Consider the following 25,828-nt stretch of genomic DNA (forward strand, 5'->3'; position numbering starts at 1 on the left):
TGGCCTTCTCTTGGTTCGTGCCAGCTAGATCCGCGAGCTGGGTCCATGAACTCCCTTTGTTGTCCTTTCACGGTTCGCCTCACACTCAACCATCTGGTGGGACCTATCCAGGTCATGGTAGGTAACCCAGATCCTATCTAGGACTCGGGTTGCTGATCATCAATGTATAACACTATGAAACAACTTTGGACGTCAAAATTTGTGAACCAAAATTCAAATAACTTTTTTCTCTGATATTCGATACTAACTATCAAATTGACTTGGATTTAAGGTATGTTCTTCTACTCTTCAATGGGTACTGATTCACCATACCGATTGTCAAATCTTCGTTAGAAGGTCACTAGTAAAACTCTTTAAAAAAAAAAGAAATTAACAATTCAATGACTTAAATAAAAACTTTTGAATAATTTAAAAACTAAATTGTAATCTTTTTTAGTTAAATGATCAAAATGAAAACTTACCTGTCATTTAGTGATTAATAGTATAATTTACCTTGTATAAATTCATGAAATTATTCAACCATATTTCCTTCGAAAGAAAAGAAAGGCATGAAATATTGAGAAACCAAGGTAATAAAAATGTTGGTCTTGGTTTTGGTGAAGTGTCGTGAATCGAGGCCCAACTAAGTAGAGTGACTAGTCGGGTTTCAATTACCTAACGGAGGGTTCCCATCGACGGGTGCCTTTTAAACAGCGACTTTGAAACATTTATCCAATTTCCTCGTCACCATAAACAATGGAAGGAAAACCAAAGCCCATCCCATGCTTATTAAATTTAACCTATTTCTCCCTTTCATGTCTGGCCAATGTTATGCTAATGTGTCTCCTTCATGACTCAGCGTATTAATTAGGAAAAATTAGACTGGCCCAACTCAACTTTAGTGCATAAATGTATGAGTAATTTTAATGTGTGGGAATAGCAGTTTGAACAAGAAAGTTGTCGAATGTTGGTACCAATGGTTAAAGTTCAAATTTAGGTAATTTTATCGCGCTTTCTTTTCTTTTTTTAATTAGTAATGATAAAAAATAACTATAAGACAATTAACACTTTTTAAATATGATAATTATAGGAACAAACAACAATCTTTTTCTTGAGAAACTTTGAAATATATAATTCAATGACGAGTTTTCACATTTAGTTTTGAGGATCAATCACAATATCTAAAAAATAATAATTTCATGAAACATGTTCTTGCTATAACATTTTCAATTAAATTCTCTAAATTTTTTTTAATTTCAGTTATTATAACTTGATATGATGATTAATTCATTCCAAGTGTTTAAAAATAAAGATTGATTAGTAGCATTTTGTTATTTTTAATCCATAACACATAATTTAAGTTATAAATAAAAAGTATGGAATTTATTTTGAGGGAGCCCATTCAATTTATTTTAACGTATGTAAATATACTCTATAAATTAATAAAAATATTAAGGGCTTACTTAGGAATTTAGCAAAAAACTTGGGAAGTCAACACTTTTTAACAATTATCTAAAAGCTGAGGTAAGTTATCGTACATATATAACCCACTGTTAAAGAAATGGTGAAATAATGTATTTTTATGAATTTTAAAGTTTTAGTCGTCATTAAACTATTAAATTAATAAATTCATTAAGTTGAATTTTATTAATTTTAAAATATGACGTGATAAATATATTATTACATAATATTATTATATTAATTTATTATTTTTACACAAAAAAATTAAATTTAAAAATTATTGTTTAAGTCAAAAATAAAAATTTAAATTTTAAAAAATACATGAACTAAATCTACACAATTTAACTAAATATTATAATTGAAGAAGTGTGGTGTTGCAGGATGCAAGTAAAAGGCAAAGTGTTGGGGATTAGGTGAGGAAAATAATGGTGGTTGAATAGTCTCCTGTTTGATTGAGACACGTGGGTGGCAATGTATTTATTTAATTTTATAAATATGCCGTGAAATCTCGACAGAAATCCTCCAAAAATGTAGCCTGGATTACAGGTCATATAATTATGTTGGAGTAAATAAGTAGAGCCTTAATGTTGGTAAACACTTACAATACGGCCAGGGAGAGCAGTTGCTTCAATTACGCTGTCCTCGTTTGTTGTTTTCCTTTTGGGTTTAACTAAAAGCCTTTATAATATTGGTTATGAAAGAAAGAGAGCCTCTTTTTTTTTCTTACTTAAATCTCAGTTTCAATCTAAGACGAAAAGTAATGAGTGAAGTTAGCGTGTTTTGATCCACAACCTTGGCGGTGTTGATTCGTCAGATGACATGCGGGGGTGTTTTAGTAATCATTCTTTACTACTGTATTCCAAGAACTCGCAGAGAAAAAAGTAAGAAAGAAAGAATTCCCTCCCATTTTGGGGAAATAAAGGAAAACACTTTGATTCAGTCAGTGTCTCTAATTCCAAATTACTCCTCAAACATTTCTTCTTCTTCTTTTAAAAAATAAATAAATAAATAAATAATAGAATTTGCTTCCACAGCCTATCCTACTTCTCCTTTCTCTTTGCTTCACTCTCTGGGTTTTTCTTTTTCCTTCCATATCTCACTCAAAATTCTATCTCATCAGATCTCTTGTCATAATCAGATCAGGAGGGAAGGATGCTGGAACCGTCCGATGTGTAGACTTTTGACTTTGTTGTGATCGGTAGGGACTTTAGATGGGGCAATGTTACGGTAAAGTTAGTCAAACGCAAGTAAATGAAACGACGTCAAATGCTACCACAACAGTCACAGAGGTGATTCCAGCCGATCCTGGGGGGCAAACGCCACTGCAATCCAGTAACGGCGCTGTTAATTATTTTCAATCAGTTAAGAATACTCCAGCTAGGTCATCCAGCCAGAGTCCATGGCCCAGCCCTTACCCCCACGGGGTGACTGCCAGTCCGCTTCCACCGGGTGTATCCCCTTCTCCGGCCAGGGCTTCAAGGGGTTCCACGCCTAGGAGATTCTTCCGGCGCCCGTTCCCGCCGCCTTCGCCGGCCAAACACATAAAAGCGTCGCTGTTGAAGCGTCTTGGCGGGAAGCCAAAGGAAGGACCGATCCCTGAGGATCCTGGAACTGAGCCGGAGCAAGTGTTGGATAAGAGCTTTGGTTATGGCAAGAATTTTGGAGCTAAGTATGAACTTGGAAAAGAAATAGGACGAGGGCATTTTGGTCACACTTGCTCTGCTAGAGGTAAAAAGGGTGACCTTAAGGATCAACCCCTTGCTGTTAAGATCATCTCAAAAGCTAAGGTATTCTCTTCACTCCATTTCTATGATATTCTTACCCTGTTCATGCTAATTGCTAAATAATTTTTTTAACTTTTGAGATATTTAGATTATTTTCTTAATGTTGGAGCTTCTTTCTGGAGGTATTGTTCTTAAAATTGGATTTCATTAAAATAGTCTTAAGAGAAGGACCTTTAGTTATTGATCGATGGCATAGCTGTTTATTATGCATTCCAAACACCTCATAGATGTTTGTTTTCCTCGATTCAACTAAACTCGGCCGATTATGTCTTTCTTGAAGAAGGTAAGTTACATAAGCCGGACATAATTCTAGAATAATCATGTTTACGACTTGGCCCCTGCCAACTTCGCTTATCATTGATATTTGGCTGTTACATGAGCTATTCGAGACATACAAGGCTTAAAAGGATACCTCTTGCATTGATTAGCCATTTCATTTTTATTTTCTCTAGGGGGAAGTGTGATTATGATTGTTGTTCTAGAAGACTGGAAGAAGACAAAGGTATACTTGTCTTTTATTTGATAGTTATCTTGGGTTTCTAGCAATAATACAGGGTATTTTGCTACTGAGTTGTTGCATCTAGTCTTAAATGCAAATGTGACCATAGCCACATCAACCGCAATAAAAACTAGGTGGGAATCCAGATATTGTTTTGCACTGAGAGATTTTTGGTGTCCACGCGTTGCCGAGTATGACTTCAGTGTCCTGACCTATGAATTATTCAATTGTTGATGCTGTATATTTGGGAGACATTGTCTTGGGCTTGTGCCTGTCATGTTTTTCAAAGAGGAAATATATTCACGATAAGACAAGACTAGGTTGTGTGATTTCCCTATTAGCACTTCCAATCTCTGAGACCCTGTCTAGACTATATACATTCACAAATATTTCTGTTATTGAATTGCTGAATAGGAAAAACTTTACAAAGAATCTAAGAATTATAGTAAAACATATATAGAAAGAATATTTTGTGATACAATTGTTTCTACCATTTGTGGCCAACTACATACAAAAATATGCTAGTGGCTGTTAATATTTTCCAAATATTCTTTAGGGAGGAATTTGGAGCTTCATTTAGTTGCTATTCAGACCATGCGGCCATCTTAAATTTTAAAATCCTCTTAAGTGTTACAGACGTGTTTTATAGTTGTCATTTCTTTTAATGAATTTCCCCTATGTGTGTGTATCAAGTTTTTGTGGGTGATTGAGCTTGCGTGCAGCCATTAGCAACCTTGTTTTACCTTATTTCATTTCAAAGCAATTTCTTTCTAAATTTCTGACTGAGAATGATTTTAGTTTGTCTTTCCTTTTCTCTTAAGTTAGGCAAAGAGCTGTTTTCTTGTCTGCATTATGCTTCTTGTTAATTTTTCCTATCTAAACTATAATTTTTCCCTTTTTGGTTTTCTTTTAAATGCTAAGTTCTCAGTATTTGTGATTACAATGTGTTGATTGGTCTTGGGTTTACTTTGTGGTTCCCGTCTCCCTTTATATGAGCTTCCACAGGACTTGGCTCAAATCCCTGGTCCTTTATCTGAGGGGTTACACTCTTATTCCCCAAGGGAAAAAATAGGAAAGAATGAAATGTTGATTCCACCTGCTGCTTCTTAACCTCATTTATTTGACAGATGACAACAGCAATATCAATTGAAGACGTTCGAAGGGAGGTGAAAATTTTAAAAGCACTATCAGGACATAAGCATCTAGTCAAATTTTATGATGCATGTGAGGACGCCAATAACGTGTACATAGTTATGGAGTATGTTTTTCCTTGTTTCTGCTAAAATTTTATTTTGGAGAAATGGTTTATCTTCATTAAAGCTATGTCTTCGAGTTATCATTTCTACTTGCAGATCATTATATTTTTTTTTCTTCTAGTAGATCCAATCCCATTAGTTTTGTAGGTTTTCTTTTGTAACTTTTTTAACCTTTCTGCCTTCTTGATTTTAAAAAAAAAAAAAATCCTGATTTTCGCTTTGGAAATTCAGGTATTGTTTCAACTGAATCATCATATAATTTTGGTATTGCATTTCTAAACTGTTGGGTCTGACAGTTGTTGTATTCTGTTGCTCATCAGATTGTGTGAAGGTGGAGAGCTATTAGACAGAATTTTGGCAAGGTAACTTGTTCTTTTATAATGTCAATGTTTTCAGGGTTACGTATTCAGTGTTTGAATATTGTTATCTTTATAGAAACCAGGTTAGACAGATGTCATCCTTTGTTATACCCTTGCATTTGTGATGTTTATGGCTGTGATCGGGTTTTATCCCCTGTTTTTATTCAATACCCTTTTTGCCCTTGGATTAGGCAGGATCACAAAGAAGATTAAACATCACTAATGTGATTAGTTTGTTATATCAACAAAACTTAGATTAGATTTCTTCATTCCAGGGGAGGAAGGTACACTGAGGAAGACGCAAAAGCAATACTTGTACAAATTTTAAGTGTGGTGTCATTTTGTCATCTTCAGGGTGTTGTGCATCGTGACTTAAAACCAGAGGTTTTTTACTTTTTACTTGTGTATTTGATTTGTATGGACTGTGCAACTGAAAAAGTATATGTTGTGGCTTATTAACATATCTCTGTGCTTGGGATACAGAACTTCCTTTTTACTTCCGGTGGTGAAAATGCTGACATGAAACTAATTGATTTTGGTCTTTCTGACTTTATTAGACCAGGTAATGACTGATTATCACTCATTAACTTTGGTTGCGCATAAACATGCCTCCCTTCATAGCTTCTGTAAAGCCATCAAATGAAGGATTGTAGTGAATGATGATAATCCATCATCTATTTTTTTATTGGTTCCTTTCTAGGCAAGTAATTTTCTTATATTCTTATAGGAGAATTCAGCATAATCATGTAAATTTGCAGAAATGTTCTGGCTCCTCTCTTTTCTTGGAATTGGAGAGGAAATTGAGTTTATGGTTACCATAAACTCTTATGGAAGAAAATTTTATTGGTTACTAACAGTGGTTAAATATGTTTCCGCATGTTTGACTGGGTTTTCTAATAAAGAAATAATGTAGCATGAAAAGGATAAATTTATATTGGAGGTTTGTCAATATCCATTTTGTACTTTTAACTAGTGATGATTATATCAGTAAACTGGACGAGAAGACATGGCTAACAGTCTTCTATATTTTTTTCAACTTTTTATGCATTTATTTTTGTTACAGATGAAAGACTCAATGATATTGTTGGAAGTGCATATTATGTTGCTCCTGAAGTTTTGTACAGATCTTATAGTATGGAAGCAGATATATGGAGCATCGGAGTAATCACCTATATTTTGTTATGTGGAAGCAGACCATTTTGGGCACGTACAGAATCTGGAATTTTTCGTTCTGTGCTAAGATCAGATCCCAACTTTGATGATATGCCCTGGCCATCTGTCTCTCCAGAGGCCAAAGATTTTGTTAAGAGACTCCTAAACAAGGATCACCGAAAAAGAATGACTTCTGTTCAAGCTCTAGGTTTGAATTTTACCCCATTGTAAAATGATTTATTATATTTGTCTGACAAACCAGTAACTCCTCTCAGTAAGATTAATACACAGATCAGATGAACTATAATACGGTTTTGTGTCATTTCAGCGCACCCTTGGTTGCGGGATGACAGTCGTCCAATCCCTCTTGATATATTGATATATAGGTTACTCAAGTCATACCTTCATGCTTCACCATTGAAACGTGCTGCCCTAAAGGTATGTATCAACTTTGTGAACCTTTCCCACGTCCTGCTTATCATGTCCTTAATTGTATTTCTCGCTCTTAAGTTGCCAAAATGTTTTGCACCAATTGCAAAATTCCAAATGGAGAGCTAAGATTGTTACAAAAAATAGCCCATTCCTTTTCCTTTTTTTGGGTACAATCAAAGATTACCTTGCATTCAAAGGGGAAGGATAAGGGATTTTACACACAGGGATCAAACCTGGACTCATGTCATTAGAATTTGGAACACACATAAGTTATTGCGACAGGACCAGTAGCTTGGTGGCACAATAAAAGAAAAAGAAAGGTCCATTCAAATTTATTTTTTGATTTTCTACTATTTAAATATGTTAAAACTGTCAAACATCCTTTGCTACTGTAAATTTTTTTTTTTTGTGAAAACTAGTGGCATGCTTATGGAAGTTCTAGATTTTAATCGATATTTTCAGGTGTGCATTTTAGCTTATTTAAAATTCATATTATATCATAGTGGTATCATTTTCAACTGAAATAAGGTTTTTTTTTTCTTCATTTTGCCTTTTTATGTTAAAGTTAAAACTTCTATTGCATTTCATTTTCTATGCGAGTCTTTCAATACTTCTGCTTCATGTGTGACTCTGCAAAAGTGAGAGAACTGTTCTATAAAGCAATTAACTATGGTATCCATTTAAACAATGCTTAGTTTTGACTGGCTAGAGCATGTAGAAATCTGTTTGCGTGAGTCCAGATGCTTGAAGATGTTTTTTTATTCTCTATCACCCTCTAACCCATGTTATCGTTATTGCTGTAACTGTAGGCTCTTTCAAAAGCATTGACTGAAGATGAGCTGGTTTATCTCAGGGCACAATTCAGGCTGTTGGAACCAAACAGAGATGGGAGTGTGTCTCTAGAAAATTTTAAAATGGTTATTGACTACCTTTTTAATCCTATTTATTCAAGTGTAAAGACAAAAATATTTAATGATGATTTATATTCTGTTCATTGTCACGACATTTTGACATAATTAGCCAATAAGGTATCTCAATAATCTCTTTTTTCTCCTTTCTGGTTTTGAGGGGCCTTATCTTTGAGTTCTTTCTTTCTTTAAAAGAGAAAAGATAATAATTTTATTATACTTATATTAGCGGGTCTATCAATTTGCAGGCACTTGCTCAAAATGCCACTGAAGCGATGGGTGAATCAAGGGTACCTGATATTCTTAATGCTGTATGGTTCTTACTAAAAGTTCCAACTTAGTAGCAAATTTTATTGGTTTTTCTCCTAATTTAGTCTTGGTTGGACAATCTGGCTTGATGAGTCTGCATGCCAATAAGAAAATGATTTTATTTTAAATTTGATTTATTTTTGTCAGCATTCTTGATTATTACATCCTTCAATCACCTAATTCGGCCATTGTAAGGTGTTTTTTTTTTTTTTGGTAATTACCGTAACACTTCTCCCCCTCTGGATTTCATGTCATGTGATTTCCGCTCCTCACTGTCAGCATCTTTGTGTGGCTCAGATGGGATTGCTTGCATACAGGAAGATGTACTTTGAAGAGTTTTGTGCCGCTGCAATTAGCACACATCAATTGGAAGCAGTTGAAGGCTGGGAGCAGATAGCCTCCGCTGCTTTTGAGCATTTCGAACAGGAGGGCAATCGAGTAATTTCAATTGAGGAATTGGCACGGGTATGTTCAATCCTTTGTCTCTTCGAGACATCACACAACCTCATGTTCTGCTAATATAGGCATAGATTGTATACTGTTGTGATCCCGTTTGATTTGATTGCAGGAGCTGAGTGTAGGCCCTTCAGCTTACTCATTCCTCAAAGACTGGATCAGAATCTCTGATGGAAAGCTTAATTTTCTTGGATATAAAAAAATTTTACATGGCGTGACGTTTCGTAGCTCGAATACAAGACTTCATTAGTTTTTTTAGCCATTTAGCCATTGATTATTATACAGTGTCTTACCATTCATGACGTTTTGATTTGACTTTTTTTCAAACAATTTTTAGCCGTTCATATTATTTAGTCCTTTAAAATTTATAACATTTTGAATGACTTGTGGGGTTTTCTTTGTTTTTTGGTTTTTTTTTTAAATCTTTCATCTAGGGTGGGTTACAGGAAAAAAAAAAGTGCAGAAGTGAATGTGTTTAAGTGAGTTTGTTGAGAATGAGAGGACACAATTTAGAGTGATGCCATTGTTGCTTATCGTTCATGTATTTGTATTGTTCGTGGGTTTGAGTTTGAAAAAGTTGGCAAATAAAATCATTGTCATTTTTAAAAATTCTGTACTTAATTAATTCCACGTTATATCAGCTTGATGTCGATGCCATAACTCCTGATTTTGAGCTTGAATTTCTAGATTGAGTGTCTAATTTGTGGTAAAGATGTAGGCAAGGATAAAGGCAGTGATTACGAAGTAAAACCCATTTATTTTTTCCCTTTAAATTTGCAAATCACCTCTAAATTAGATGGATTGGATGGCATGTTAACATTTGAAAAAATTTTAAAAATTTAAAAAAATATTTTTAAAAAATAAAAATTATCAAAATTATTAAAAATATATATAAAAATATTTTTAATATTTTTAAATTTTAAAAAAATTAAATGTTGACATGTCATTTACATTGCAATCTATGTGTGTGCATGTCAGTGAAGTTAAAGTTTATTAACTTTTCTATTTATTTTTGGGTGATTTTACAAAAAATGTAAATTTAAGAGTTAAAAAGACAAAAAAAAATTGATTGCTAAAATGGTTTTTTCTTTATAAGATTGGAGGGCCAAAAAAATCATTATGCAATTTATAAATATATTTTTTTACCACCACGTAAACTTTAAAAAAAATTTAACTTTTAACATAAAATATTTCTCTCACCAAATTTGTGTATCTATATTTACTATTAATTAAATTGTTAACTAAGTTGGTGTCATGAGTCAACAGGGCACAAACTCGGTTAGGTAAATTACAAAAATTGACCTTTCGTATTTTTTTTTGGTGGATTACAATAGCAAGGCAAAACCGAAACAACCAATGCAACTAGCATAACTCAAAACTATGCCACACTTAAAAGCGATGAACATCCTTGACCATCAGGCCATCACATGAGGTTTATTGACTTTTTATATTTAAAATAAGTTATATTATTCGAGGACATTTTAATTTTTTTACTTTAATAAAACCAATAAAAATATACATGTTGTGAGATTTAAACTCACGCCAACTAGATTAGTAAAACCCCAAATATACCACTCAACCAAAACTTTATTTTAATGTTTTTCATACGTTTTTATTTTGATATGCATAATTTATTACCTTCAGTAATTGTGTGTCTATACTATTAATAAAATCCCTAACTAAGTTAGTGTTATAAGTCAACCAGGTATCAACTCAATTATGAAATTACAAAAATGACTTTTTGTATTTAAAATAAGTTATACTATTCTATGTTATTTTAGTTTTTTTTTACTTTAACAAAAAAAATAAAAATATGCATATAGTGGGATTTGAACCCATCAACTCGACATTAACTCAAAATTGATGACAACACCATATACTTTATTTTTTTCGATTTAATATTATACATATTGCATGTATTATTACTAATTAATTTCGAACATTATGTTTTAATTAATTCTTGTATGTTATATTTAAATACATACTTGTATTTCAAATACACATGTGTATAAAAATACTAGCTATTTATTAGTGATTTTTAAAATTATAATTTATTTTTTCAAATAAAAATGTATGATTATGATTTTTAATTAAAAAAATACTGTCATATAAATAAACTTGGACGGTTTAAAGATTATAATATTACTTAAATTTCCTCAAAGATATTACTTATTTCGAAAGAAGTAAGGTTTTAGTTAGGTAAACTATCTGGTCATCACTCATCCGGTCGTTAAGTAGATGTCTTCGTCGATATTAAATCCTCACACCAAATGCACGATAGCTGAGGCTGGCTGATCGGCCTACTTTGCATATTTATATTTATGTTTGTTTATATGTCATATAAATTATAATATAATTTTCGAAAATCGTTAGCAATTAAAGCAGCTGGCCTATCAAGCATAAAATTGGTTTCACTTCTCTATAATTGAATTCAATTAGTATTTTAAAGCATACCCTTGTGTCATGTTATGTCTCCCAGCAATTAATTTATCAAACTGATATGTCGCCATATTTTTTCTATTTCTTTTTGGCTTTTATGATGCATCGTGCATGAGTAATACGAGCAAACATGCTTTCATGCTTAGCATGTTTGACTGACTATCAAAACTACAGTTGGGCAGAAAAAATAATAATGTAAAATAAAACACGTACCATTTTACGTGCTTCAACTCACGATCACCGGTAAGTGCCACTCAATCTGAAAATAAGGGAAACGACATGTTGATGGAAAGTTTAGATGGTGGCTGAGTTCGTCAATTAATCTTGTTTACGACACGGGGAAAAGTCGATAATATAGGTGATTAGAGTATAGAGAAAAAAAAGTCTCTCCCGTAAAGAAGGAGATGTGAGAAAAGTAGAAAAAAAAGAGAGGAGGCCCTTGGAGAGGATCCTTAGAAGTGAATATAAAGGAGCTTTGGTGGGACTCACGTAATGATGCCTATTATGTGTAGGGTGATTATAGGGTAATATTGATGTTGTGGCTGTATATTACATTTATCAAACTCTTTGCAGGCACTTAAAAAGACGACCAATGAACAACTAAAAAAGGGCCAAAATAGGCCCAACGTCACAATGAGAAGTGTTGGGATAATGCAATGAAACTCCCATTGACGTCATGATGAGGAGAGCATGGACGTCACAATGTCACAACATTTTCCCAACTTATGCAGCCAATTTTGATAGTTTAACAAGATTTCTTTTTCCCAGTTAAACTCTGATTATTCTAGGATATTTTAGTCATATTAGGGCTTTAATATTAGCATATTTAAAGGGTCTTTGTAACGTTGCTTTAGTGAGTTCAAAGAATATCTCTTATGTGAGATTTGATGAAGAGTTTTGGTGAGAGTTTTTGAGAGCTTTGTATTTGGGTTTTGGTTTTTGCTATTTTAGGTTTATTTTCTCCATCTCGTACTCTTCATTTGTTTGTCGAATTAGTGAAGTTTTCTTTGCTCTTGATTTTTTATCCTCTTCATTGAAGGAACTTTTCCATGTAAATATTTGTGTACCCAATTTTCTTTTCTCTTTTCATTTTTATTCGTTACTTATACAGGTCGATCCCTAACAAACTGGTATCAAGTGAGGTTACGTTTCCGCAATCGACTCGTTCAAGGATGGTGACAATGAATTTTAATATCGAGAAATTTGATGGAATCATAAATTTTAGATTGTAGCATTTTTGGATAAAGTAGAGTGTTTAAAGCAAGGTCGATCGCAAAGGGTGGCAATCAAGAGGAGGGAGTTGATTTCCTTGATGTTTTTTCTTCTGTTGTGAAGTACACGTCCGTTCGTGTATCACCTTGATTTGAAGATTAAAAGTCTTTCGGTTTCCAAGTTCGAGAAAATTTTGGGCTTGGTTAACATTCTACAAAAATCAAGTTCGGCTCGTGACGGGGCCTGGAAAAAAAGGTATGGTAAATATGAGTCAAGGTGAGATTTGTGGGGTGTGCCTCACATTTATCAGACAGTTTGCAGGCACTTACCAAAGTCAGCCAGCGACGTCATGACAAGAATGTAACACCTTCAACTCGACCCGTGTTGGTAGATCTAAAACTTGGGTATTACCACACAAAAACACTTAGCCAAACTCTCTAAACCATATCAGATAGCATCATATATAAGACATACTCTTTTTAATTACATTCAAGACTAAATTTCAAGAAACAAATATGGTGCTTAAACATAAACTAATATAGTTTGATTATCATCTATGAACCAACCAACTTTCTGAACTATCTATAGGGCGGATACAAATATAGTTTGATTCACATATGCGCCAACTATTATATTCATAATATTCCCATTCTCTCACACTTGATTAACTAAAAATTCTTTGAAATAATAATTAAGTCTCTCATTTACATATATATTTTCCAATAGAACTTATCTTCAGAATTCGTTTTGTATAGATCATATCATATTACTTACACTTATCTCAATATAGTTGTTTCTAACATTAACGATAGACGGATAAATACACATTTGGCGAATACTTATACAGATCTGAGTACCATTAAATTATTAAACCAATCATATCTTGAATTAATACTTTACAACTCATATCGATAGAGTACTTCATAAATCAATCTGGTAACATCCACAACAATACTTCCAAATCCAAGTGTACTTGATAATCAATATTCAGATTTCATAAGATTTCAAGTGAAGTCATTATCAATTCAAATTTGGAATATTTCAAACAACTTTGATTAAATCATACCGTAACAAGTTCATGCTGACGATATCTTAGGTCATACATAGTATGAATAAGTCCAATTCCAACATTGTCATATCATCACGGCGAATACTGTAACAACCCATTTTCAGTGGTGTCAGAAATAGTGGTTTCGGGACCACGACTTCGATGAGTGAGTTATTATTTTAATATTTATTTAATGTTTATAAGATTATACTAAGGTCGTATTAAATATTCATTAAGAAATTTTTAAGTTTAAATGGTTAATTAATTAAAAAGGATTAAATCATAAAATGTGCAAAAGTTGAAGTTGGGTTCTATTAGTTAAATGAACCAAATAGCTTTGAAAAGGTAAATCTATGGACTTAGATGGTAATTTTACCATAATTAAGTTAGTGGATGATGTTGGATTGGTTTTGGTGTAAATTAATAGTTTTTAAAAGGTTGTATTAGTTATTAAATTAATGGAAATATTAAAACAAAAGATAGAAAAACAAAATAGGTCATCTTCAACTTTTATTTTTCTTGTTTCAAATTGAAACACCATAGAAAAAGAGAAGCTAGGTTCAGCCAAAATAATTTCCTATTGCATGGTATGTTTTCAATGTCTATTTTTAATGATTTTTTTGTCTTTGAGCTCGTTTTAGCTTAGTTTACCTAGCCTGAGGGTTAATTTGTAGAACGGTTAAAGATTAAGGAACTTACTATGTGAGGGACTTACTATGGATGTTTGAATGTGTTTTGAGTTTAATATTATCAAACTTGGTTGTTAAATAAACTTATTTTGTTAAGTGATTTTTGGTGAATTTATGTTTAGGGATTAATTAGTTAAAATGGCAAGATTCCATGTATATTGTATGAAATGAGGAAAAATGAGGGTTGATATAGGTATAAGGAAAATCGGCTAATATGGGTTTCCAATAAAAATTGTTGAATTTCAAGTTTCGAGATTAAGGACTAAATTGTAAAAAGATTAAAACATTGAGGGTAATTTTATAATTTTACAATGAGATGGGTTATAAGCTAGAATTTATGATATTAAGATGTTGGCATGATTTAATTAAATGAAATTTTTATTTAAATCAAGAAAAAAATCAACCGAATTTGAATCGTGGAAAGGCTAAATTCTCAGATTAACTTTTAACTTAGTTGTAACAACCGTGGTGGTGAGGTAAGTCAGTATAGAGATTAAAATTTGTCATTTGATGTTTTGAATTGAGTTTACTTATTGTAATGTATGAGTTTTACCTTGACTAGATGAATATGATAATATGATGGAATGTTGATGGTTAATCAACCCTATTTGAACTATAAGAATTCTTAGGATACAAATGACATATCATTAGGGATTTCATGTTTCGGATGCTGGACTTGAATGTCCTATCGATGGATGATGTCTTGCATTTGTTATGGATTCTCCACAGCTCGTGTGAGCAGCATCATGTAGTTAACATTCTGACCCACAGCTTGTGTGAGTAGGCCCATTTCACAGCTCGAGTAAGCACTATTGAAAAGGAAATGTTATAGTTATATGAATAGGTACACTATGTGTGAGCATTCCTAGGTATCCAATGTAATTCTAAATGCTTCAACGGGTAAGCAAATGTTAATGGATTGACAAGTACACTAATTGATAGCTATTCATAACCTTATAAAAAGGTGATGTTGATGAGTGAAAATGAATTGAAATGGGACTAATTAAGTATGTGATGAATGATATGTACATGGAAATTCATTGTGATATGGTTGACTTATATGTATTATGTATTCGCTTGCTAACTTGTGAGTTTGGTGGTGTATATAAGATTTTATTAAGCTTATGAGCATGGTAATGATGTTACGCATAATTTATAAATTGAGTTTAAGAAAGGTAAGTTTATATTTGAGTTAATATGAACTTACTAAGCACTAGTTGCTTACATAGTTACTTTCCTCCGTTTCGCAGATTGTCGGAAGCTCGATTGGTTGGAAGCTTGTCGGAGTTCTATCATACTATCCAACAATCACTTCAGTAGTTTTTGAATTATTTTGGCTAAGGTTATAAATGGCATGTATAGGACTTTTTATAATGGAAGTTTTTTAGTATGCTAATGATCAAATTGGTATGAGTATGTCTTTTGTATATACATTTTATTTGTGTGGACTTATGATGTTTTGGCAAGTTTATGCCCTGTGGTTAATTTTAAGTACTTTGTAATATATGGTGTGATTTGGTATGTTTATTATGAAAAGTGAATGTTTTTTCAATTGATTGCATTAGGTAGCTAAATTGACAATGTTTTGTGCTTGAGATGTGGCATTATAGTTTTGTTTTGATTGAAGTTGTTTTGGTATAAATGAGGCGCCTTTGAATGGCATATTGGTTAGGAGAAATAGGTTGATTGAATTAGTATGTTTATATGTGTTTGAACTGTGTTTAGGTCTATTGAATGTATGCACAAATGGAGTAGACTGTTGGGAAATTTTAGAACTTAAAATGGTTTGTTTTAGGGACAAATTATGGAGCACACGGGTTGTCACACGGCCTAGCTACATGGTCGTGTGTCACTTATTATTTCAGGTGTGAGTATCACATGGCCTAAGACACCACCATGAATAACAAGTCAGAGAGTTAAACGGTTTGGCACATGGCCTACGACACGACCGTGTGACCCAAGTTGATGAGTTACACGGTTTAAGACACGAGCTGGGACACAACCATATGTCCCATTGCTCAAATACCATATAGTCTGGGCTATGTTACACGGTCATATGACCCTTGTTTCAAAAATTTTAACTTTTTCCCAAATTTTTTACATTGTTTTAAATTAGTTCCAGATTGATCCCGAATTGTTCTTAGGGCCATGAAGGCTCGATTTAAGTTCAAATTTATATGTTTACTATGTTTGTAATGAGTTTTAAGTAATTAATATTAAACGACATTATTGATGTGGTTTGGAGTTAATTGTTCTGATTGGTACAGTAATGTTTCATAATCTTAATCCAGTGACGGAGACAGGTTAGAGATGTTACAAATACCTTCTCTATCACACAGATACATAGTTCTTTTCAATAGCATTCTTAGAACTTATTCATTTATTTCACTGATCTTACTCGGCTCATAATCCTGAGTGCATTAATACTTTATCTAACCATACTACATATAAAACTGACAGACTTTATTCATAATTTGTCACAAAAAAGAATACACAAATCTTACCATACATATATGACAGATCATGCCACAAAGGCCAAACAAAATATACCATAAATGCTTCATGCAGAATACACCACAGAGGTGTCATACAAAATCTCGTGTTTACTGTCCCGGTGAACTTCCCACATAAATTCATGTATCGTTATTTGCCACTTCAATTCATACATCATCAATGGCTAAGCTATGAACATATATACAGTCATATCATATCATGCCATGGACCTTAACCACATAATCTTACACATATTCATATATCATGTTTTGCCATTTTAGTTTCATTTTATTGAAAGCTACACCATGAATGGTTTCTAATCATACCAAGCCGCCATGGACCTTTATTCAATAGTTTTACACTCGTTTTTAGATGGTGACATGTCAATCTGGTTAGCACTAAAACGACCCTACCAAAGCTTCACAATAAAACTTCAGCTCAGCATTCACTTACCCAAATGATCAACTCTTTGTTGGCTCGTCCATCTCGTAGACCAAACCTTACCTGTCTGTTATCAAACATCATTCATTTAATTGAACTTTTTACATTTTATTATAACACATCTTTCATCTTTACTAGTTTTTGTAAACTTCGTTATTACTCTATTTCTATATGTTTATAAATATTTTTCTTATTTGAATAGTTTATATAAAAGAGTCAAGTTGAAGACTCACATTAACTTACCTAAACTATATTTCGAAACTCCCTACTTGAACATCCAACATGATTCAATGGCCACCATTGCTTACAGAACATAATTTACCATTACAATTCATTCTCATACTATTTATAATCATCTCAAATGCTGATAACCTTCATGAAAAAAATCTTATACTTATAGTCTTACTGTTCACATACTTCTTATAGGCTTAACCAAAATCTAACGTGCAAAACTATCATACTTACCTGAAGATGGGATAACAACTGATTAGTTCTAGATTCTTAGAATCTAACTTAGAAAGAAAGAATTACCATTGGTTTATGAAAAAGAATCAAAGAACAACATTTTTTTAGAGAAGAAGAATATCCCCTTTTTAGAACCATTTCACATATATACATACAAGTCAGCCCATTTAGTGGAACTTAACAAGTGTCACCTGTGTTAGAATTTACCTTCTAAATAGTCTACAGTTACTGAGGAAAACATAAATGAGTACCATGCATTCACAATCATTAGACTAGGCTATTTAGTTGATTTCTAACCAAATGGCTTATAATATAACTAGTACAATACTCCAGACAAACAAGGTGTACTATACCTTTGGCAAAAACTTACACCATACATACCCTTTTATCATGCACCACAGGCTTCTTCTTAATACATCAGAATATCATGAAATAAAATCCTTACTTACTTACGTGGCAGTTTTTATACGCCCACACGTATATACCACAACAAACAATTAGGCAAATTACTCTTGGCTTGTCAGTACTATACACCAAAATCTTAAACCCGCCAAACCTAAGGTGTTACAAAGAAGCTTCCTAACGTTGCAATGACAGACGCCATCGTGATGATGCGAATGAGGACATTGCGACATGGCGACATGTTTCCCACAAACTCCAAGTTTCTTCTCCTAGTTAAACTCTGCTATCTTCTCCAGTTGAACTTTGATTACTTCACGGATATTTTAGTCGTTTTAACCCTTTAAACTTAGCCTATTTAAAAGGGCCTTATATCCCTATTTCGATAAGGCAATTAAATATGTTGTACTACATGGCTTTTCTTTTGAGGGCAGGAAGATGTAGTCGTAATGGTAACTATAGAGAGAATTTTGTACCCCTTTTTTTAGAGAACTCTATGAGAGTTAGGGCTTTGTTTTCAGGGTTTGGGTTTGTACGTTTAGTACATTTAGGTTTATTTTCTCCATATTGTACTCTCATTTGTTTACTCATTTAGTGAAAAGCCGAAGCCTCCTTTGCCCGTAGTTTTTATCCTCTTTGGAGGAGTTTTCCATGTAAAATTTATGTTTGATTTTCTCTACCTTTTCAATTTTATTGTTTATACGGGTCAATCCCCAATAGCTTCAATGAAGCCAAAAGTTCTTTTCTAACCCTCCAAAAGATCATATTTATAAAGTTTATTTGACCTAAGTTAGGGCTACAATACTTGCTTGGACTTCAGTCCTTGAAAAAGACAAAAATAGCCTTGAATCTGAAGTCAAAATAGCAAGAAAATCGATGTCACACAAGCGTTGGCGTTGCGACTTGGGCTTTTGGTGCTGGGGCTCCATGGTTTTGAGTCGCAGCCCACTCATCCTTCTTATGTTCTTCACGTTTTGCTCATTTTCACCCATTCATTTCAATTCCATTGGTTCTCAAACCAACATCCCAAGTTCATATGCACCTAATTAAAGTCATTAAACACCAAATTAATTAATAATTACTAAATCATATAGAATTAAAATAAAAATACTAATGTATGCAAATGTGACACTAAACATGCAAATAAAGCTAAAACATGATGTTTCACTTTAAGAGCAATGAAAAGTAAAGCAATAAGACCAAAATATATAAATTATGAACACTTATCAAGTCTTCAATAATGCAAGATATACGCAGCAGGACCCTGTTGTGAATGTTTTGTGTGGGCTAGACATTATAAATCAATAGAAATGAAGGATTCAGAATTTTAGAAAGAAAAGAGATGCGACGAGGCTAACATCTACCAAGAGGGAGTGGGCTAAATTAAATACGGATGGTGCTGCAGGGAAAATGCGCAAGCAGCTTGGGGTGGCCTTTTACGAGATGCTAATGGTAATTGATTGGTTTTACTAGATGTGTTGGTGTTTCTTCTATCTTGCAAGCTGAATTGTGGGGTATTGTTCACGGGTTAAATGTGGCTTGGTCTTCTGGACTAAGAAAGGTCAAGGTTGATTATGATGATGTTGAACCCATTTTCGCAGTGACCAATTGTTTGGCTTTAGTGTGTCAAATTTATCAACTTCGTAAATAAGCATGGCAAGTGACTTTCAAGCATGTTTTTAGAGAAGCAAATATTGTGACTGATTTTATGGCGAAGGTTGAAACAAGATCCTTACAAGGGCTGATGGTTTTCAAAGATATCCTCCTCGAGGGATTGAAGCTTTATTATTGATCCTCGAGGGATTGAAGCTTTATTATTGAAGGACTATAATTTAGTATATTTTCTCTTTAACCCAAGGAAAAACATCTATACTGGGTCAAGCACATACACTTGAGGTACCTCATCAACTTGACTCCAAACCCCAATAATACACTTTAACCATTGTGACAGATTTGTATTCCGGGTATTAAACCGGCAATTAAAATATGTTAAAATACATTATTTTCAGCAGTTAAATTTTTAATTTAATCATTCATTTATTTTTAGATTTCTTTTAAAATTGAATTTAAAAAAAATATTATAAAACTATTGAAAATATAAACACCCTTACAATAAAATTTATTATTTTTGAATCTCTTTTTAACTAAGTTGGTGTTTAATTTACTAATTTATGGTAAGGCACATATTCTTCCCCCCATCACCCGCACTGATTCGGTTGGGTGAGGCTTGAAAATCTATTTTGTTTAAGAAAGGGTTGGCTTAAAGTTGCCGAGATCAAACTTTGGGCTTGAATAGATTCTGTATGAACCAAGGGTGACCCAATATAAAATATTTGTAGTGGTTTTCCACATTAGCCCAATGCCCAATGTTCCCTGCTCATTTTTACATAATTCTTGGTTGCAAGAAAGAAAGAAATAGGTGTATAATCTTGTATCAACATAAATGGCTAAGTCAAGAAATTGGACTGCAGCTTTAGGATCCCCTACAGTTTTACACTTTTTATGATATTAAGTAGAAGGTACAAGATTTTTTACTTAGCAGTTCTGCAGATTTCGTTTTGTCTGAAAGAAGGTGCAGTATGATCTGGAGGAATCAAAGATGAATCATTCTTTCTCCATTGGGTTTCTAAATTAAGCATTTGGGTGGGACAACACTCAAGCACTGACAGTTCTAAAAGACTGAACCCTTGTTATGACGAAAACAATCATCAAGCAAGATCTGTTTGCAGCAAGTCTCCCACCGAGCTTTTGTTAAATGGTGGGTTTCTAGATTTTTTTTTTTTGTTTTTGAACAAGGTGGGTTTCTAGATTTATGTCAGGATACAAGGGATGGTCGAACTTTTATCCCTTTTCATCATTGAAAATTAGCTTCAAAGATGGTTTATAGTAGTTAGGAGGGAAAAGCCAACTTTCACATGCGGCATGCCACCCCTCGCTGTATGTATGGTCCAGTTACCAGTGATTTTATGAACAAGCAATGGCTAAACGCTAGAAGATAAAAATAAAAATAAAAATAAAAATAAAAAAGGTAAAAGTAAAAGGGTCGATAGAAAATTTGGTTCTCCAACTGGACCACTTTTAACTTTTTAATAATATTGAAAGGAAAACAATTAATGATATGATGATTATCTTTTACTTCTGTCACCCACAATAGGCCAGGCCAATCTTTAGTGGCTTGATGACATGTTATTTTCAACCCAAAAAACTTAACACATCACTACTTTTAAACGTCTGCAATTCCTTATCAGTATATATACTACAAAAAAAATTTGCGTTTCATTTACTTTAACTTTAATTTTATATATTGAAAATTGATATAAATGTTCTGGCATGATAACTTGATATTAATCAATCAAGCCGCTAGCATTTATATAATGGTGTTAGTCCTTGGAGAGTATTTTGATTGATGAAATACAATTTTAAATAGCCGACGGTTAATATATTAACCCAAAGTTAAATCTCAAATGGCAACAACCAATGGATCATATTTTATTAGAATGAGATATTTTTTAGTCTTTTTCCTAGACAACAAGTTTAATTTTGAACAGAAATAGTGCAGGACCCAACATGGTTTTTGCATCAGACACGTGAAGGATAGGAAAAGAGTTCCGTCGAACAGAATGGAAATGGCAAGGGCAATGGCACGCAACATGGGGGGTTCAAATCAAGGGCCCCTCCAACTGATGGGGAAGTAGCTAACAGCATTGGAAAAGTTTGGTAAGATGAACTCAAAGCAATGGTATCAAGTTATAACTTTAATGTACTACCATGAGTTGGATTGTAATAGCACTAGATTAGGGAGCATATGTTTGGCTACTTAATATCATGTTCAATATGCATTAATTAACCACTTATAGGAAAACATTTCCATCAACCAGATTGGCATCGTATTTGCTGGCACCCGACATGGGTTCAAATCATGGGCCCTTTCCATCTGTATGGGAAGTAGCTAGCTAGCAGCAATATTGAAAATGTTTTGCTAAGATGAAATCTAGCCAAGCCAGCATAGGATCTCAGGTTATGTTTAGATGTCAAGTTAAACTATAACCTTGTCATTACTAGGTTGTAATCCTAACAAGGGAGCTACTAGTAGGAACTTTTAGGTACCTTCATCATGTGGGAACTTTTTTATGGAGTCTTGGTCAAGCTGTACACGAAAAACATACCAACCATTCACGAGAAAAATTTGGACTTAGGGCTTCAAGAATTCATCAAGGCCCCAATGAAACATCTTTTTCTCTATCTAGAAAACTACAAGGGTCCTAAAAAGATAGTCTCGAAAATCATGAATTAAAGGCAAAGAGAAAGGTGTTTGCTTAATCTTTTGCAAAGGTCAAAAAGATCCAATTCCCCAAAAGAGTGTTCTTTAAGGGGCACCGTTTTCATACTACTGCTTTTTCAGCAAGATGAAGGACAAAATAATTCAGGGAAAAAAAAGGATAGATATATTCAAACTATAGACAGGAAAACTCTCAAGGTACAAAGCACATATACAAGTAATATTTAAAAAAAGAAAAGAAAAAAGAAGCTAACATTTGTTTCCTAGATTCCTAGCTAACCGGGATTTTAATACAACAAAATAACTTTCACTGCACAAAGCATTGAGAGAAGGACTCCATGGATAATCTTTCGAATGAGCTTGTGAACAGTCATGTGATTATTACTGAATGTAGTGGACGATGAATGCTGGGTGACAAGCTACTGGATACGTGTTACCTAAGGCCCTGATATAGGCCTAGATAAACTCATCTCATCTCTGCCAAACTTCTAATCAACTGTTTCTTTGCTGTGTTCTGTTGCTCAGCTTCCACGGACCATGAATAAAGAAGCCAGAGCAAAAAATGGAAAAAGTATGATGGGAAATGTAAGCAATAGTAAAACTTTACACCTCGTTTTGATCACTAATTCCCTAAAATGTACAGATGAAGCACCAACATAGGTAAAAGCTCCCTTCCTTCAAATGATAGTTACTTGTTAATTAGACCATGTGCTTTACCGCACAAAGCTCCTTTAGTTAACCCTGTTGTAAGTAAAACAAAATGCTGCAAGTAAATTAGCACACATCTCAATCCCATGAGGGAGCAGTGGCAGACTAGTAGCTGCTGAAAACCCAGGATTTGAAAGAAGAAAGCATTTGATAGATGGAACAATTAAGGGGGGTGTTGTTTTAACTAAATTTCAACACTCAACAGTGACATTTTGATTATCAAATTTAGGGTTTCAGATAGGATGTCATGACGAAACCAGGCCATGTGGGTATTGTTTAATCAGACCCATGTCTGTGCCCACACTTCCATTGGCAAACCTATTGCTTACAAAAGCTGTCATTTTCCTATGCTAACTCTTCAAGACATGTATTTACAGTGAAAGCTCCATTATTCATTTCAATGAAACTAAAATAGAATAAACAATATTGCTGGCATATTCAAAATTATTACTGCATCATAATAAATTCAAGGCTTAATACATTTCATTCACCATGCAAAGCAGATAAGAGATAATACAGATCTAATCAGCTTATACAAGAGTGAAGGATATTTATCATCTTAGAATTGACTTGGTAACTCCTCATGCCAAGGAACTCTATTTCATGGGACTTTGAAACTGTTAAAGAAAGGGCAAGTCTTTATTTTTCCCTCATCTTTGGTTCCTTACGAAGGTCAAGCTTCGTTTAAAAAAAGGATTGATTTTGAGGGAAGAGCCTAGGTCTTGAAACCCTAGAGAGATGGTAAAAGAAGAGAGAATGTTTACCAAAAGTTCAAAGCCGGATCTGAAAGCAGCAGAAACAGACAGATCAGAGAACAGGAAGCCATCATGGGAAAGATCTGCCTAATGATAAATCAGAAATATAAGTGTTTGGACTGACAAGAACATCATAGCATCAAAGAAAAAGAAAAAACAAAAAAAGAGTAATGATGAAACTTTTTACACAGATGATGAACAAAAATTGGTCAAAACTCTTCATCATTACACCAATCTGCACATAATTAACAGTGGTAATTGCTCTAGAAACAAGATACCAAATGATTTAGAACAGCCAAATTTTCCCAAAAGAGGAAACAAGAAAAAGAAAAAAGGACCCAAAATAATCATTGAAACAGAAGACCCAAACCTTTCCATGCTGCAGCTCCGTGATCTAGAATCTAGACTTGGTTAGGCAGTCGGCAGCCCCATATAGGAGCAAGCATTAGGGGGAATGAAGCCTGGTCCGACGACCTTGTACAGCCTCAATCCATTACAGCAATAATCAGATCCATAAATGAATTGTAATGCAAGAAATGGATTAAAAACAAGTGTCCTCGAGCCAGACAACATTCCCCTCAAATTGGTTACTCCGCTCAGGACATCTCAATTAAAACTATCTTGAAAGAGGCTTTTTTTTCTCATGAATTATGTATGTGTCTCCCTGATTCTCTTATCTCTTTACCCCCCAAGAGTCTCGCCTGTGTTCAAGGGGGACTGGGAGAGAGAGAGAAAGGGGGGGGGGATTAGGTGATGATCATGAGATGATGAAGAGAAGGATATGGGTGAAGAGGGGTTTTTAAGATGAGTAAGAAGAGGGGAAAGCCAACGTTAAAAAAGACAAAACATAGCTGCAGACTCGACCCTACCAGCTGTTCTCTCAGTTCCAGAAATAACCACGACCCCATGCACTCTCATCTCTCTCTAACCTTCTACTTCTCTCTCTACTTTGGGTGTTATACGTATGTATCCAGAAAAAAAAAAAAACCTTTATCGACCGTTTGATTCTCTTGATTATAAGATGTTAAAAACTCCTCGTACAAGCAAAGTTGACTGAGAAACGGAGCAAAACACACCATTTGATGATGGTTGATGCTGTCATCAAACATTTAAAAAAAAAAAACTACATAGATTATACTGTCTTTTCGTTGATGTAGCCTAGAAATCCAGACCCCTTAAGAACCGTAGGATTTATGAGATATTTTATTTTTGTAGAATGATATTAAATAAGAGTGTACTGGCATAAAATATAATGATGCATAAATAATTGAATAGAAAAGGAATCAAAGTAAAGGATGGCCTAAAAGTGAGTCAGAGGAGTGGTTGAGTTATTGAGCTGCCCGATAATGGCAAACACATTTAATTTCTCATACTTTTTAGCATTGAGAAGAGTTCTTTTATATTTTATTTCTCTTAACAAAATGCTATACATTTATTAAATATATTATATTTTTATTTTTTCATGAAAGAGGGACCCTCGTCTGGCGTGTCACTTTTGGGAATGGCGAAGAATTCGAGGCGATATGACCGACAGATAGGGTCAGGGTCCACGCTCTCTCTCTCTCTCTCACCTTTGCTGCCTTTTTTACCCATCCCAACAATTTGGCTGACCCCAAGGTCAATGCGACTACGTTTTCACTTTGCTTTTCTAATTTAATTTTTGATTATTCCCTCAGCCTCAGCTAACCTTAATTAATCACCTTCCCAAATCAAATAAACCAGACTCGTCGGTGAGCAAGAGTTGCATATTTATGTGATATATCATTGAAACCAACAAAATGGAATTGACAACACCAATGCATCTCTTCCCTCTGCGAAATGGTATACGCTTTGAGACCTCCAATTGGAAGCAATTTGTGATCATTCCGCTACACCTTGCTGTCCCAATATCAGTCTATTCTATACTAACAACAACCGATGGACATTGTCTCAAAATAATTAACCTTGCCCATTAATATAAAGATCTAAAACGTTATGGCATCTTTGGATTCTTTGAAATTATACATTAATGTGTTTGTGTCAGGATAGAGACTTAGCAAAATAAGTATCATTCTGCAATACATGTAGCTCCTCAAATTAATGATTCGGTTTCTCTTTTCCATCTAATTTTGCCACTATTCCCTTTTTAGGTTTTCAAAATTAATCCTTCTAAATTTTTCTCTATTTATCTGATTTAACAATCAACCCAATAATGTTATTCAAACTTAAATTATCTTACACAAAATGCAATGTATTTTACCATTTCACCTAATACTATGATAAAAAAAATATAATATACGAGAGCACCCACAAATGACATTTATGC

The 25,828-nt window shown here is 33.7% G+C and overlaps 1 protein-coding gene and 1 long non-coding RNA gene across 9 annotated transcripts; one reads left to right on the forward strand and one right to left on the reverse strand.

Annotated features, from left to right (window-relative positions):
• The first annotated feature begins 1,975 nt into the window (after positions 1–1,975).
• On the forward strand, positions 1,976–9,204 carry LOC107952982 (CDPK-related kinase 3). 8 transcript variants are annotated; one of them, XM_016888199.2, is made up of 12 exons: positions 1,976–2,379; positions 2,561–3,227; positions 4,851–4,981; positions 5,300–5,341; positions 5,614–5,722; positions 5,822–5,900; positions 6,402–6,698; positions 6,819–6,928; positions 7,732–7,839; positions 8,079–8,141; positions 8,437–8,604; positions 8,708–9,204. In XM_016888199.2, exons 2-12 carry the CDS (start codon positions 2,652–2,654, stop codon positions 8,843–8,845), a joined length of 1,821 nt encoding a protein of 606 aa, XP_016743688.1. In that variant the 5' UTR covers positions 1,976–2,379; positions 2,561–2,651; the 3' UTR covers positions 8,846–9,204. The 8 variants fall into 8 exon arrangements, 6 of the variants coding, with proteins under 6 accessions (XP_016743688.1, XP_016743687.1, XP_040973853.1 ...); XM_016888198.2 differs by having other exon boundaries at positions 1,990–2,321; positions 2,579–3,227; XM_016888197.2 differs by having other exon boundaries at positions 2,030–2,321.
• A 12,999-nt stretch (positions 9,205–22,203) lies between these two features.
• On the reverse strand, positions 22,204–24,823 carry LOC107952981 (uncharacterized). The gene is made up of 2 exons (XR_001699015.2): positions 23,894–24,823; positions 22,204–23,758 (listed from the first exon to the last, which is right to left on the reverse strand). It is a non-coding gene; the product is annotated as an uncharacterized lncRNA (long non-coding RNA).
• Positions 24,824–25,828: the final 1,005 nt, after the last annotated feature.

This window comes from Gossypium hirsutum, chromosome A07, assembly GCF_007990345.1.
Source record: "Gossypium hirsutum isolate 1008001.06 chromosome A07, Gossypium_hirsutum_v2.1, whole genome shotgun sequence".
Classification (NCBI taxonomy): Eukaryota; Viridiplantae; Streptophyta; class Magnoliopsida; order Malvales; family Malvaceae; genus Gossypium; species Gossypium hirsutum.

What these genes read in the sequence shown, in the direction of transcription:
- LOC107952982 (XM_016888199.2), top strand. Translation starts at nt 2,652, where the DNA reads ATGGGGCAATGTTACGGTAAAGTTAGTCAAACGCAAGTAAATGAAACG. An exon ending in TTAGACAGAATTTTGGCAAG is followed by an intron (nt 5,342 to 5,613) that starts GTAACTTGTTCT and finishes TCTTCATTCCAG; the next exon opens with GGGAGGAAGGTACACTGAGG. An exon ending in CTCTAGAAAATTTTAAAATG is followed by an intron (nt 7,840 to 8,078) that starts GTTATTGACTAC and finishes ATCAATTTGCAG; the next exon opens with GCACTTGCTCAAAATGCCAC.